This window comes from Ranitomeya variabilis, chromosome 6 (assembly GCF_051348905.1).
Source record: "Ranitomeya variabilis isolate aRanVar5 chromosome 6, aRanVar5.hap1, whole genome shotgun sequence".
Classification (NCBI taxonomy): Eukaryota; Metazoa; Chordata; class Amphibia; order Anura; family Dendrobatidae; genus Ranitomeya; species Ranitomeya variabilis.
The window spans coordinates 78,110,352-78,123,105 of record NC_135237.1 but is presented as its reverse complement, the minus strand read 5'-3'; the positions used below and the strand labels follow the sequence as shown (position 1 = coordinate 78,123,105).

The window sequence follows — 12,754 nt, the reverse complement described above, 5'->3', positions numbered from 1 at the left end:
TCCTGTAATGAATGGGCAGCCAGTGTAACGACTGGCGAAGAGCGGACACGTCCGTGTAACGATTAGCCAGATGGACGACCCTAGCTGCTGCATTAAGGATAGACTGGAGTTGGGAAAGTCGCGTGAGGGGGAGGCCAATTAATAGAGAGTTGCAGTAGTCCAGACGGGAGTGGATTAGGGCGACAGTGAGAGTTTTTGACCAAGTATATAATTAACAAGGCTATGGTTAAGTGGATTCATATCTGCTCAGTGATCGTACTCAAAAGTGTGGTAATAAATGGTTACACATCCAACTGGAAGAATGTTTCAAGTGGGGTACCACAAGGCTCTATTCTGGCCCCAGTGTTGTTCAACATTTTTATAAGTGATTTGCAGATGATGCAAAGCTAGGAGGGATAGCTAACACTAGAGAAGGCAGAGAAAGGTTCCAAAAGGCTCTAGATAAGCTTGAACAATGGGCAGTGACTAATAGAATGGTATTTAACAGGGAAAAATGCAAGATTCTACATTTGGGCAAAAAAAATGAAAATTACATCTACAGAATGGGGGGAATAGAACTTGGCGTGAGGTTTAAGAACATGTCCCTTTCGAAACACGTCTGGTGATCATATATGTTTTTCCTCCCATGTCTACCCCCTTTCTACAAATATTTTTGGTAAATGTTGTCCGATACCTCCATTTAAATGAACAAGAATAAGTCTTTGATTTTGCTCACAACGTACCGGGAGCTGGATCATTTTCTTTCCTACTTTACACGTATACCCTTTAGAATCAAGAGTATTTCCATCTTGAAGACAACAGGGAGTATTAAAAGAAATCTCCAGTAATGTAAAGATTGTTTATAAGGGATTATATATCTCAGCGTTTCATGGGACTAAAGGGGAATATCTGCTCCCAGTGATGCGCCTTCATGTGTTGTCCGCCACTTGTATTGTCTGCAAGGCCGCTGTATGCAGTGATTTTCTGAAGGATGATCCCATTGTCAGCTAAGGCCTCAATGCTAACATTGAGTGGCAATGTTAAGGCACATATTGTTGTTCCATGAAGTTGTGGTGAAAGAAAAGTACAACAGGAGTGGGGAGTGCAGGAGAAACTGTGTAAAGTGCCTCAGGGACATGCTGCATGTATAGCCTCTTTGAGACAACCCAATGATCTAAAAGCAGAGACTAAAACTCTTTAGGAGTCTATACAGAATTGTTATGCAAGGTCTGAATACAACATTTGTGAGACAAGTCAGTGGAGAGATGGAGAGATGTCATTGCCTGATCAACAAGGGCCTGGACTACAGTTTACACTATACAAGGGGGAGAGACTGACTGTCCAGACACCTTGGGAAAAACCGCTTTCTTCAAATGTAGCAATGAGAATACACTGGTGGGACAAAAAAAGTAAAAGTAAAGGTGTAGAAGCTGTGACAACCTGTAAATATTTAGCCATTGCCGTGCAAATTGGCTGAGACAACTCCATGTGTGGCCGGTTGAGAGTAGCAGAGACCCATAGTGGAAAAGTAGGTGGAGATGAAAGTCACACTGGTGAAACACAGTTTAGTGGGACCTCCCGGAAAGTGGAGATCCTGGTTCAGGCACCACCTGGGAAGGTCATGCCATTGTTGTAAAAATAAAACGTTTGCTCCCTGAAATTGCATGTGAGCATTTTACACATGTGGAGAAAATAATTATGCTTCTATTAATTTTATATGTGTTGCAGCTACATTGGGTCGATTTGCTTTTTTTCCTTTCCTCTATTACACCATCTGTATTACAATATCACAAAGGTTTCTTCCAGAATCTCCTCGTTGGCTTCTAACCAAAGGCAAAAATGAAAAAGCCAAAGATCTCCTCCAGAAAGCAGCACGCATGAACAAACGGGAGTTACCGGAACATATTCTGAAGCAGGTAAAGCATTCACTGTCATCCAATGAATCCACCTATTTAGAATTTATTTTTGGTAATGTGTGGCCCAAAATCTAACCTCTCAATATGTAAAGGTGACTATATATAATGCTTGGCAACATTTTCAGGTGAAAGGAGTTGGGAACCAGTTTGCTTATGGCAAGCAAAGCTGATCAACAAAAATTTGCATTTCATTTTGCAAGACATGTGCCTCCAAACCCCAATTCCTGTGATTAGATGCCGGTGCTCATTTTGGTGAGAACCAATGATTTAAGGAATGTTTCGGGAGCCATTGAGATTTGGCAACTTTTCCAGGAGTCTGGGAGGTCTTCCAGTTTTTCTTGAGCCTCTTGAACATCCTAGATCATTATATAAATCATTATATATGTTCTTATACTCTTTAATACATTTAAGGCAGTATGTTGGATACTGTATGCCATAAAGTCAGCTGTATAAGCTGCATGTTGTTCCTTGGATAGAGGGGCCACTGGTTAGGTTCCATCATTACCCTTCCTTGTCACTATAGCATATATTTCCTACGATAGGCATGGAGTCAGAGTCCACCAACACATACAAAATGCAAAAAAAGTTTATTGACAAATACAAAAACCAGGCAAAAATTTCATAACACTAATATTAAAAATGTCAATTGGGAAGACACAGGCGTTTGTGGCTGCTGATCCACAATAATGTGACAGGCGAGGGTAATGTATGTCCTCCATACAGACTGAGCACAGATTTTTCTTTGGGGTGGGCAGAATGTTACCCATCCATAGCTCGTGGACCCATTGAGGTGCTTCTGATCATAAAAGTCCCCTGACGAACCCTCAAGAAAACATTTATGGGGAGAGACGCATTGGGACCGCGGTTGAATCCACCTACACAGCTGACACAAGGGACTCGCCTTGAACATGCAGCCAAGTTACTGTTTTGCTTTAATTTGAGCTATTAGTTCTCTAGCACTTTATTATAGGAGTACGCCTCCATTTTGGTCTTTATCTATGGGCTTAGAGGTTACTCCTATAAGGGTCATTTAATTGAGCTGAACTTATAGCCTTGTCTATGTCAAACCTGACACTTATAGACTTATTTATGATCTTTTGTGTCCTGACATTGAAAGTAATTTTCTTACTATATTGCGCTGGAGCAATATGCAATATATTTACGTCTTCAGAATAACTTTTACCTCTGAGCTGACAGATTAGGCTACTTTATACCCATACAGCATACCCTCTATACGCTAACTATATAGCCACACTAGCTGTTCAGTAACGACATCTTTCTAGCTCCTAATCCCAGACTCAATAAGGTATTACCTAGACTATATACACATTAGTGGTAAAGTGTGTTTTGAGTGTTCATTACGAATACATTGGATCCCTCTAGATCTGAATGCATTTGTTTTTTCTATGTTCTGTTTGATGTATTAAGGGATTGAAGGGACAGCCGTCGTGGAGCGGGGGCGCCACATCGCAAATTTAGGGTGCCAACCTCCGCTGCTAGGTAGGCCATCAGGTTCCAGGGCCTACTAGGGGGAGCGTTAGGAATATTTTTCTACATCCCAGGGGCCCCTGCCCGGATTCCCTTTGTCCATTTAGGGGTGTTTTTATAGACATATATTTTTGTAAAATTGTTTGCTATTATCTTTTGAGTATTAATAAAAAAATTTTTTTAGGGGTATTCTCTTTCTGATGGTATTTTTGTTACTGTTACCCTTGTTTCTGAATCTATTTATAGTGATTTTTTTATGTCCTCAATATATATATAAAAATAGTCACCTAAAGTACTAATGTCACTATATCCACTAATGAGAAATGTGGGCCAGAGTGCTAACAAAAATCAACATATATTACACCATATTGGCTTTCTATATGATCCCAACCTCTCATGGATCAGGTTATAAAGTGCTAGTGCTTGACTTTTTTAATATTGATGTTATTACATTTTTGCCATTTTTTTTTAATTTATCAATAAACGTTTTTGCATTTTGTATGTATTGGTGGACTTTGACTCCATGATATCTTTTGAAGGAAATATAAACATTGTTAAAGGGGTTATCCAGAACTACTTTTTTTTTTTAACTATGTGTCTAAAAATTAACAGGCAGGTAATTGCTACTTACCAGCCTATTGTGCCTGGCACCGATCTCTGCATTGCGCAGAGTGGTCACAGACCGCTCCTGCTGGCGATTAAATTGCTTCCACCGATGTCAAGTCAGCAGAGCAGCGACTTGTCTTCCGCACTGCTCTGTTCACAGGGTGTGACTGCCATCATCATGCTAATTGAAAGCCGACTCCCCGCTGTCTAACTGCATCAGTCCTGAAGAGGAACAGCTGCTCTGTTGACGTTGAGCAGCTGAATCGCTGACAGGAGTGGTCGCTGACGACCCTTTGTGCCAGTGCTGAATAGAACAGGAAGGCAGTTAGCAACTAGATGCCAGTTAGATTTTATGCCTGTAGTAAAAAAAAAATAGTCCTGGATAAACTATTTAAGTACTTGGATTAGTTTTGGGTTATTGATATATATTACATTCCCTTGTTATTTTCTATTCTTACTCTTTTAAGTTACAAGAAGAAAAAAAGGCAAAATCTAGCAACATGATAGATCTGTTTAGGAACCCAACTCTGAGAAAAAGAACACTCATTATGTGTTTGGTATGGTAAGTTCCAATAGTAGTGTCCTAGCTAGAGATAACCAAAAGACAATTGTAAAAACCTCTTATCTATTGATCTATAGACCTTTAAAGCGAACCTGTCACCCCCAAAATCGATGGTGAGGTAAGCTCACCGTCATCAGGGGCTTAACTACAGCATTCTGTACTGCTGTAGATAAGCCGCTGATGTTACCTGAAAGAGAAGAAAAAGACGTTAGATTATACTCACCTGGGGGCGGTCCCGCTCCGATGGGCGTCTCAGGTCCGGTATAGCGCCTCCCATCTTCATTCCATGACGTCCTCTTCTGGTCTTCGCGCCGCTGCTCCGGCGCATGTGTACTTTGTCTGCCCTGTTGAGGGCAGAGCAAAGTACTGCAGTGTGCAGGCGCCGGTAAGGTCAGAGAGGCCCGGCGCCTGCGCACTGCAGTACTTTGCTCTGCCCTCAATAGGGCAGACAAAGTACGCCTTCACCGAAGCCGCGGCGCGGAGACCAGAAGAGGACGTCATGGAATGAAGATAGGAGACGCTGGAGCGGACCTGAGACGCCCATTTGACCGCGGACCAGCAGCGGGACCGCCCAGGTGACTATATTAGAACCTATTTTTCTCCTCTTTCAGGTAACATCGGCGTCTTATCTACAGCATTACAGAATGCTGTAGATAAGCCCCTGATGCCGGTGAGCTTACCTCACTATCAATTTTGGGGGTGACAGGTTCCCTTTAAAGGTGCTGAAATGTAGTGGGTCTGATGTTTTAGACAACACCTGGACACCAGCTCATCTCTAGGTACTTGCAAGAATTGGAATTTTAATTAACGCTAAAAGCATAAAATAATACAGTTTTGCTTTATAGGGGAAAAGTAATTAGGTAAAGAAGTTGAACATACATGGAGATGAGGTGGATTCATTCGCTGAAGGGAATGTACTCCATATGTCGGTCTTAAATAGGAGACTGTTGGAGTAGGAAAAGCCAAGATGCCCCTGACTCAGTAAATTTAGAACATTTTTGGATGACCACTTAACCCCACTAAATCTTTAGAAATGTTGCATAGTAAAATCGAAAAAAAGAAGCACACTTAGCACAAAACAGGTGTGCGCCAAAATGTACAATTTTTTTTGTTTTCACTAGAAAATTGGTACAAATAGCTTACTAAAGGGTCGCTAATACTTCCTATGAGAATGAAGCATATTATAATAGCATAGAACAAGCATTACAGGGTCTACTGACTAAAAAAATCATGAGAATACCCAATCCTTAAGGAGTAGCCTTTGTTTTAATTTTTATTTCAGAAATCAAAAGTACACATGAAAATAAGCAACTTTATAATAGACAAAATGTCATCTTTTGCCTCTTAGATTTATCTTTCACTCTCAATTCATGGGTTCGTACCGACAATTATTATCCAGTGTTATACAGTATGTTCTGGTACTAAACTTCCACGGGTCCGCTTATCATGGGTAAAATCAATATTAAGTGAATATAGAAATTACGATTATGGAGATAGGAGAAGACAGTTATTGCTTATAAAATTCTATAAGGAGCTAAAGGCAGACATCGACATTAAGAGCAAGTTCTCCCGAAACAACAGTTGTAGTTCTCCATAGAACTTTAAGAACTGCCATCTCCTATCTCAGTAATGGGAAAATCTGTATTCACTGAGGACAGATTTTACTTTAGAATTGAAAATGTTTAGATTAAATGATCGGTATTTTGAGAATAAAGCAGATTTATCTGATAAGATATATTACAAAGTGGCTTATTTTTATGTGTACTATGGATTTATGAAATAAAAATCAATACTCTAAACTAAACTTATTTTTAATGAAATGGGGGTGGTTGGAGCTTATCCCACTTGTAAGATTAGCGTTCATGGGAGGCAAAACCGATGGGTGCCATGTCTCCAGCTGGAGTGGCACAGCAACAATAGAAGGAAAAAAAAGAGGGAGAGTGGCACTTCCAGCGGTTCAATAAAGCAATGATTTAATTTAGCAAGCCATAAAAAAAGATATACAGGGTTAAAATAATGGATGCGTTTCTGGCGTCCAAGATGCCCTTAATCAGAGTAGAGCATTTGAATAACAATAGTCTCTTTGTAAACTAGAACCAATCACAGAAACCTGTGATTTACAAAAACTACATAACAGGCGTGTAAGGAAAACGGACATATTAATCTATTGGCAATGGTAACAATACAGATAACGAAACTTCAAGAAATATAAAAAAGGGTAACTTTTATAATTCATCCCTATAGGAGATTTACAATCAAAATTTAACCCCTTCACGACTGGAGGTATTTTAGTTTTTGCGTTTTCGTTTTTTGCTCCCCTTCTTCTTTTTTATTTTTCTGTCAATATGGCCATATGAGGGCTTATTTTTTGTGTGACGAGATGTACATTTGAATGACACCATTTGTTTTAACATATCGTGTACTAGGAAATGGGAAAAAAAATTCCAAGCGCCGTGAAATTGCAAAAAAATTGCAATTTTTGCTTTGCTTTTTACTATATTCACTAACCGCTAAAAATGACCTGCCATTATGATTCTCCAGGTCATTACAAGTTTATAGACACCAAACATTTCTAGGTTCTTTGATATCTAAGCGGCGAAAAAAAAATTCCAAAGTTTGTAAAAAAAATTTGCGTTTAATTAAAAATATTAAAGGAGTCTGTGTCATTCTTTCAATTAAAGGACTTTTTTCTGTGTGTCTGTTTTTTCTTACAATGTGACTATGGGGTTAGTAATGGGGGCGGACGCCTCTCCATTACTAACCTCAGGGCTTGATGTCACCTGACAACACAAAGTTGACATCACTCCCCCCAACTATCACCCCACTTGACACCGCTACAGGGCAAGTGGGAAGAGCGAGGCTAAGTGTCAGAATTGGTGCATCTTAGAGATGCGCCTTTTCTGGGGTGGCTGAGAGCTGATGTTTTTAGCCTGGGGGGCCAGTATCCATTGCTATTAATATCAGCCTGCAGCTGCCTGCATAGCCTTTGCTGGTTATTAATTATAGGGGGACCCCACGTCATTTTCTTTTTGGGGTCCCTCACTTTAATAGCCAGTAAAGGCTAAGTATACAGTATACAGTTATGAGCTGATATTAATAGCCTGGGAAGCTCCATGGGTATTACCCCCTTCCCAGGCTATAAACATCAGCCCCCAACTGTCGGCTTTCCCTCTGCTGGTTATAAAAATTATGGGATAGTGGCACCATTACCTGGGCAGTAGTAAGTTATTTTTCCGTGTAATTTTAAGTGCTTGGTCACTCTTTCAGGTAGTATCAGTGCAGTCCTATGAGTCTATTGTCTGAACACAATGTGATGTACCATTAGTGCCCCGGTCTATTTATCTGGATTTGTTATAGATATTTTTATTAGACTAAGGGCTGATTTATACAATTCATCTTATATAGATGTTACTTCAGGCTTGCCTGCCCAGGGTGGTGCCACCGTAACCTTTTTGACTCCATTTTCAAGCACCATTAGCTACTTTTTAACATTTGTTATGTACAAGTTGTTATGATATTAATAAAGTTTTTTCTACTTTGTTCAATATATGCTTTTCTGTCTATATGCTTGTGTTAATTTAGCGTAGTACTGCCCTTCAATAATTTCCTATTTTGGACTCTGTGATTTTCTGAACTTGGTTCAGTAACTAACCTATGATATCTCGCGTCCCATTTTGTTGAGGGTACTAATTTGGCTTTTGGTTATGAAAATTACGTGGGAGCCGACGCCATTTTTTTCCCCAAAAAAATCTTTTATTAATTAAATACATGCACGCACACTGTACTAATTGTATTTGTCACAGACATCTACATATCTACCTATTCCATTTGTATTAACTGTATGTAATCCATCTCTTCTATCCTGTCGGCTCCTGCAGTGATTTTACAGTACACGGCAGATGAATTACCGGCTTTTCTTCTATCTATGTAATATATACATATATATATATATGTGCGTGTCACTGACATCCATATATCTATGTATTCTATGTGTATATATCTATTCTATCTATTCTATTCTAACCTGTCAGTGTGATTTTACTGTACGCGGCACATGAATTGCCAGCTTTTCAAGTGCGATCGGTGTGTAAAAATCGGACAGCACTCACATGGTCCGAGTGCTGTGGGATATTTTTCTCGCACCAATTGACTTCTTTTGCTAGATGTGATCCGATTTCCGATTACAATTGCAGCATGCTGCGACTTTTTTCCAGTCCGATTTTGATCTGATTCGAGCTGGAAAAAAACGCTGATGACCACACAATCATAGAATAACATTGGTCCAAATTCAATACGATTTTTTGACTATTTCTAGATAGTTCGAACAGGATTTGATTTATTTGTATATGCAGATTGGAGATCTGCACAAGGGTAACAGGAAAAAATGAACCTCAAAATTTGTTGTACAATTTCTCATAAGTTTGCTGATACCTCATGTGGGAGAAAACCACTGTTTGGGCACACGTCAGGGCTCGAAAGTGAAGGAGTGACATTTTGAAATATGGACTTTGATGGAATGGTCTGCGATCGTCATGTTGCATTTGCAGAGCCCCTGATTTGAACAACAATTTGAAATCCCCCACAAGTGACCCAATTTTGGAAGGAATTTATTTAGATATGTGGTGAGCACCATGAACCCCCAAGTGCTTCACAGAAAATTATAATATTGAGTCATGAAAACAAAAACAAAATCTAATTTTTTCCACAAAAATGATCTTTTAGACCCTATTTTTTTTATTTTCACAAAGGTAACAGGAGAAAATGGACCCCAAAATTTGTTGTGCAATTTCTCATGAGTACGCTGATACATTATATGTTGGAGAAAGCCACTGTTTGGGAGCACGTCAGGGCTCGGAAGTGAAGAAGTGACTTTTGGAATGCAGACTTTCCTGGAATGGTCTGCGGACGTCATGTCACGTTTGGAGAGTTCCTGATGTGCCGAAACAGTGGAAACCCCCTACATGTGACCCCATATTGGAATTGATCTAGTATGTCCTGGTATGTTAATTTTATAATTGTACTGGCATGCGTAAATTGTGTAGAGTGCATCAGGTTGGCACACGGGAGTTGTGTAGTGTACGTCAGGTTTGCATATATGAGTTGTGTAGTGACCTTTAGGGTGGCATATGTTAGTTAGTTATGTAAGTCAGAAAATAATTTAGTATGTGTGGTACAATTTGAAGCATTCGTTTATACACAGGCCAGGTTAGTCAGGGCAGATGTCAGATTGATAAATGGTGTCCTTGCATATCCCCCTTCTGTAACACAGTCGGCATTCTGCTGGTCTTTCGCCTATAAACTCCAGACAGAGAATCCAGTCATCTTCCCTATATTAATATGAATTATTGTGAAATCCATTGCAGATTTGCAGTAACTTGTGTAGATTTTGCCATGTATTTTGCAAATCATTTTTTCTGCTCAATTTACTTCCTGAGTGGATGTACTCTTAAATGGAATGACTCATGATATACAACCAAATGCAATCAGCTGATCTCCATGAGTCGGGTTCCCAAGTTGATGCGGACAGCTATATATTTCTCATGCTGCAGCCACTGTTGGGGTAATGAAGCATTACCTGCCGCCATTTAAATGACAAAGTCCTTCTAAGCTGAACCCATTGCCCAACAGCCAAGTTAATGTGTTATGAAGGCTGTATGTCGTTAATACTTGCATAAACCAAATATACCAGTGTAATTCATAAAAATGGCTTAAAGGTAAACTTTCTATGTTTTTGACATTTTTTTCTAGGTTTGCAAACAGTTTAGTGTATTATGGCCTCAGTCTGAATGTAGGAAGCTTTGGGCTCAACATTTATCTTACTCAGCTCATATTTGGAGCTGTTGAAATTCCTGCACGTATTGGATCTATGTTCACCGCGCAATTTTTTGGAAGAAGGTTGAGTCAATCATTATTTCTTTTATTGGGAGGAACTGCTTGTCTCATTATCACTGCAATACCAAAAAGTAAGCCATGTATTGACTCATATCCCTCTGTTTTTGCATAAATTTGTTTTGCATTAATTTATGTTCTCGCTGGTCTTGATGAGGGGGCGTGCTGGAGTTAGTTGCTACTGATTCATGAAGAAGTGCACACTTCTTCATTTATCTGGAGCATCTGACAAGTGCTGTGTGCCTCCGTATGCTAAATCAGAAATCTCACTCCAGTCAGGTACTGGAGTGAGATTAATGGTGTAGAGAACACCACAGCTGGTCATGAATTAGATGGGCACTGGGATACACTGGCTGTATGATTTCAACCATATACAATACTCACAAAAAGTTAGGGATAGTTGGCTTTCTGGCGAAATTTCAGGATCAACCTAAATTGCACTGTAACCTTTTCAGGTGAACCCATTGTGACCATCTCTAAACTTTTGAATGCATATGTCCAACTGTTCAATGTTTCAGTACATTTTGCACAACTTACTGTCCTTTAACGAAGAACTTAATGGCAAAATTCACAACAGGTGTTTGATCCATGAATTGCCCAATTAATTAAGAGGTTAAATTAGAATTGGTATTTAAACCGTCTTCCACATCATACTGTTCACATATTGACATCACGAGACTAAGACGGTACCTAATAATTGATCACCAGTACATTGCCATTGTGAGTCTTCAAGCAGGATGTTCTCAGACGGAAATGGCTACTAAGCTTAGAGTGGTACAGTGTCATAAGTAGGTTACAACAGAAAGACTGGAAAAGTCATAGAAAGGCAGAGGAGTGGACGTCCTTTGGCTACATCCTACACTGATGACCGCTTCATTGTGAACAATGCCCTTTGAAACTAGATGATGAATTTCACTCAACTTCAGGCACATTTGAAGGAGGTGAGAAGCACCCAAGTGTCATGTCAGACCATTCAAAACCATTTACATCATCGTGGTCTGCGTGCTAGATGACCTGCAAGGATACCTGACCACAACACCAGACACAGGCGTCATCCTCTATGCTGGAGGGACCAGTGGGCCTCAGCGCTGTTCAGTTAAGTCAGGAATGGAGGAGAGGGAGGAGTTTAGGAAAGTCAAAAGGTGCTATATAATGACATTTCCAACGGGTTCTAAGAAAACTGATGTAGTAGAGGCAGAAGGGTTCCTTCAGTTCCTTCAAATTCCCTAACAGTAGGAAGAAACAGCTCAGACTTCATGTGGATGCCTGAACAGTCTTGGGCCTACTGCCCGGAAGAGGTATTGAGTGCCATATCTCTGTCTCCCCCATGAGGAAGATGTCGGCGAAAAGAAACGATGATGGGCTTCAGGGAAATTGTTATGCTGGATAGGAAGCTCCTGGGTCCAACAAAAGATGCTAAGGCGGGGGGCAAGTCAGGCAGAATGGAGTCAAGAACTGCAATACACAGGACCAAGGGAACATCACCAAAAAGGGACTCTGTCTCAATTTGTGTGCCGCAATTGCTTGTATCCGTATTACATAGTAAAGCCGATCCTGTTGACTCGGACTTATGGTCTACTGTCATATATATAGCTGCAGCCGGATCCGGTCCCATGGATGGGGAGGTTACAAGGACTCTCAAACTACAAGTGAGTAAAGAACGAACTCCACAGCACAACACCCCACACCTGTCTGACTCCTGTTTAGCAGAGGGGTTTCAGGGAAAAGATAATTCCTTTCCGGCGCACAGTAAACCGGCCATGTACCTCCCTTCATCTAGTCAATACAGAACTGCCCTATACTTTGTGAATGGCACAGTGGTAAGCCCCTACTACGTTAATAACATGACTAATCCAGTCATTGTGGTTCTGCATGAACCACACAGGCCTAATTTCATCTTCATGGACGACAATGCTGCAGTTCATCGAGGTCATATCATTAGTCAATTTCTGCTGGACACTGCGGTACCTCAAATGGAGTGGCCTGCACTTTCTCCAGACCTGAATTCTATAGAAAACCTGTAGGATCCGCTGAGTCGTTGTATAGAGGCTCATAACTCTGTATCCCAGAACCTCAATGACCTGAGAGCCACCCTTCAAGATGAGTGGCTTGCCGTGCCTCAGCAGACAATAACTTGACTTGTGAACAGCATGAGGCATCGTTGTCAGGCTGGAATTGATGCTCAAGGCCAAATGACAAGTTATTGAGACATTGACATTTTTGTTTGGGTGTATCCACCACTGCTGTTGACTTTTATTTCAATAAACTGTTTGTGATGAGAAGATCACCATTGCATGCTTCTACTGAAATGTCC

At 40.4% G+C, this 12,754-nt stretch overlaps 1 protein-coding gene across 1 annotated transcript in view; it reads left to right on the top strand.

The window, feature by feature from the left end:
- The window catches only part of LOC143781819 (solute carrier family 22 member 13-like), a 36,769-nt gene that overhangs the window by 17,253 nt on the left and 6,762 nt on the right, over positions 1–12,754 (top strand). Inside the window, exons 5-7 of the mRNA XM_077268684.1 lie at positions 1,775–1,895; positions 4,457–4,551; positions 10,300–10,514. Of these exons, the coding sequence (XP_077124799.1) occupies positions 1,775–1,895; positions 4,457–4,551; positions 10,300–10,514 (431 nt within the window). The remainder of the gene's footprint in view (positions 1–1,774; positions 1,896–4,456; positions 4,552–10,299; positions 10,515–12,754) is intronic.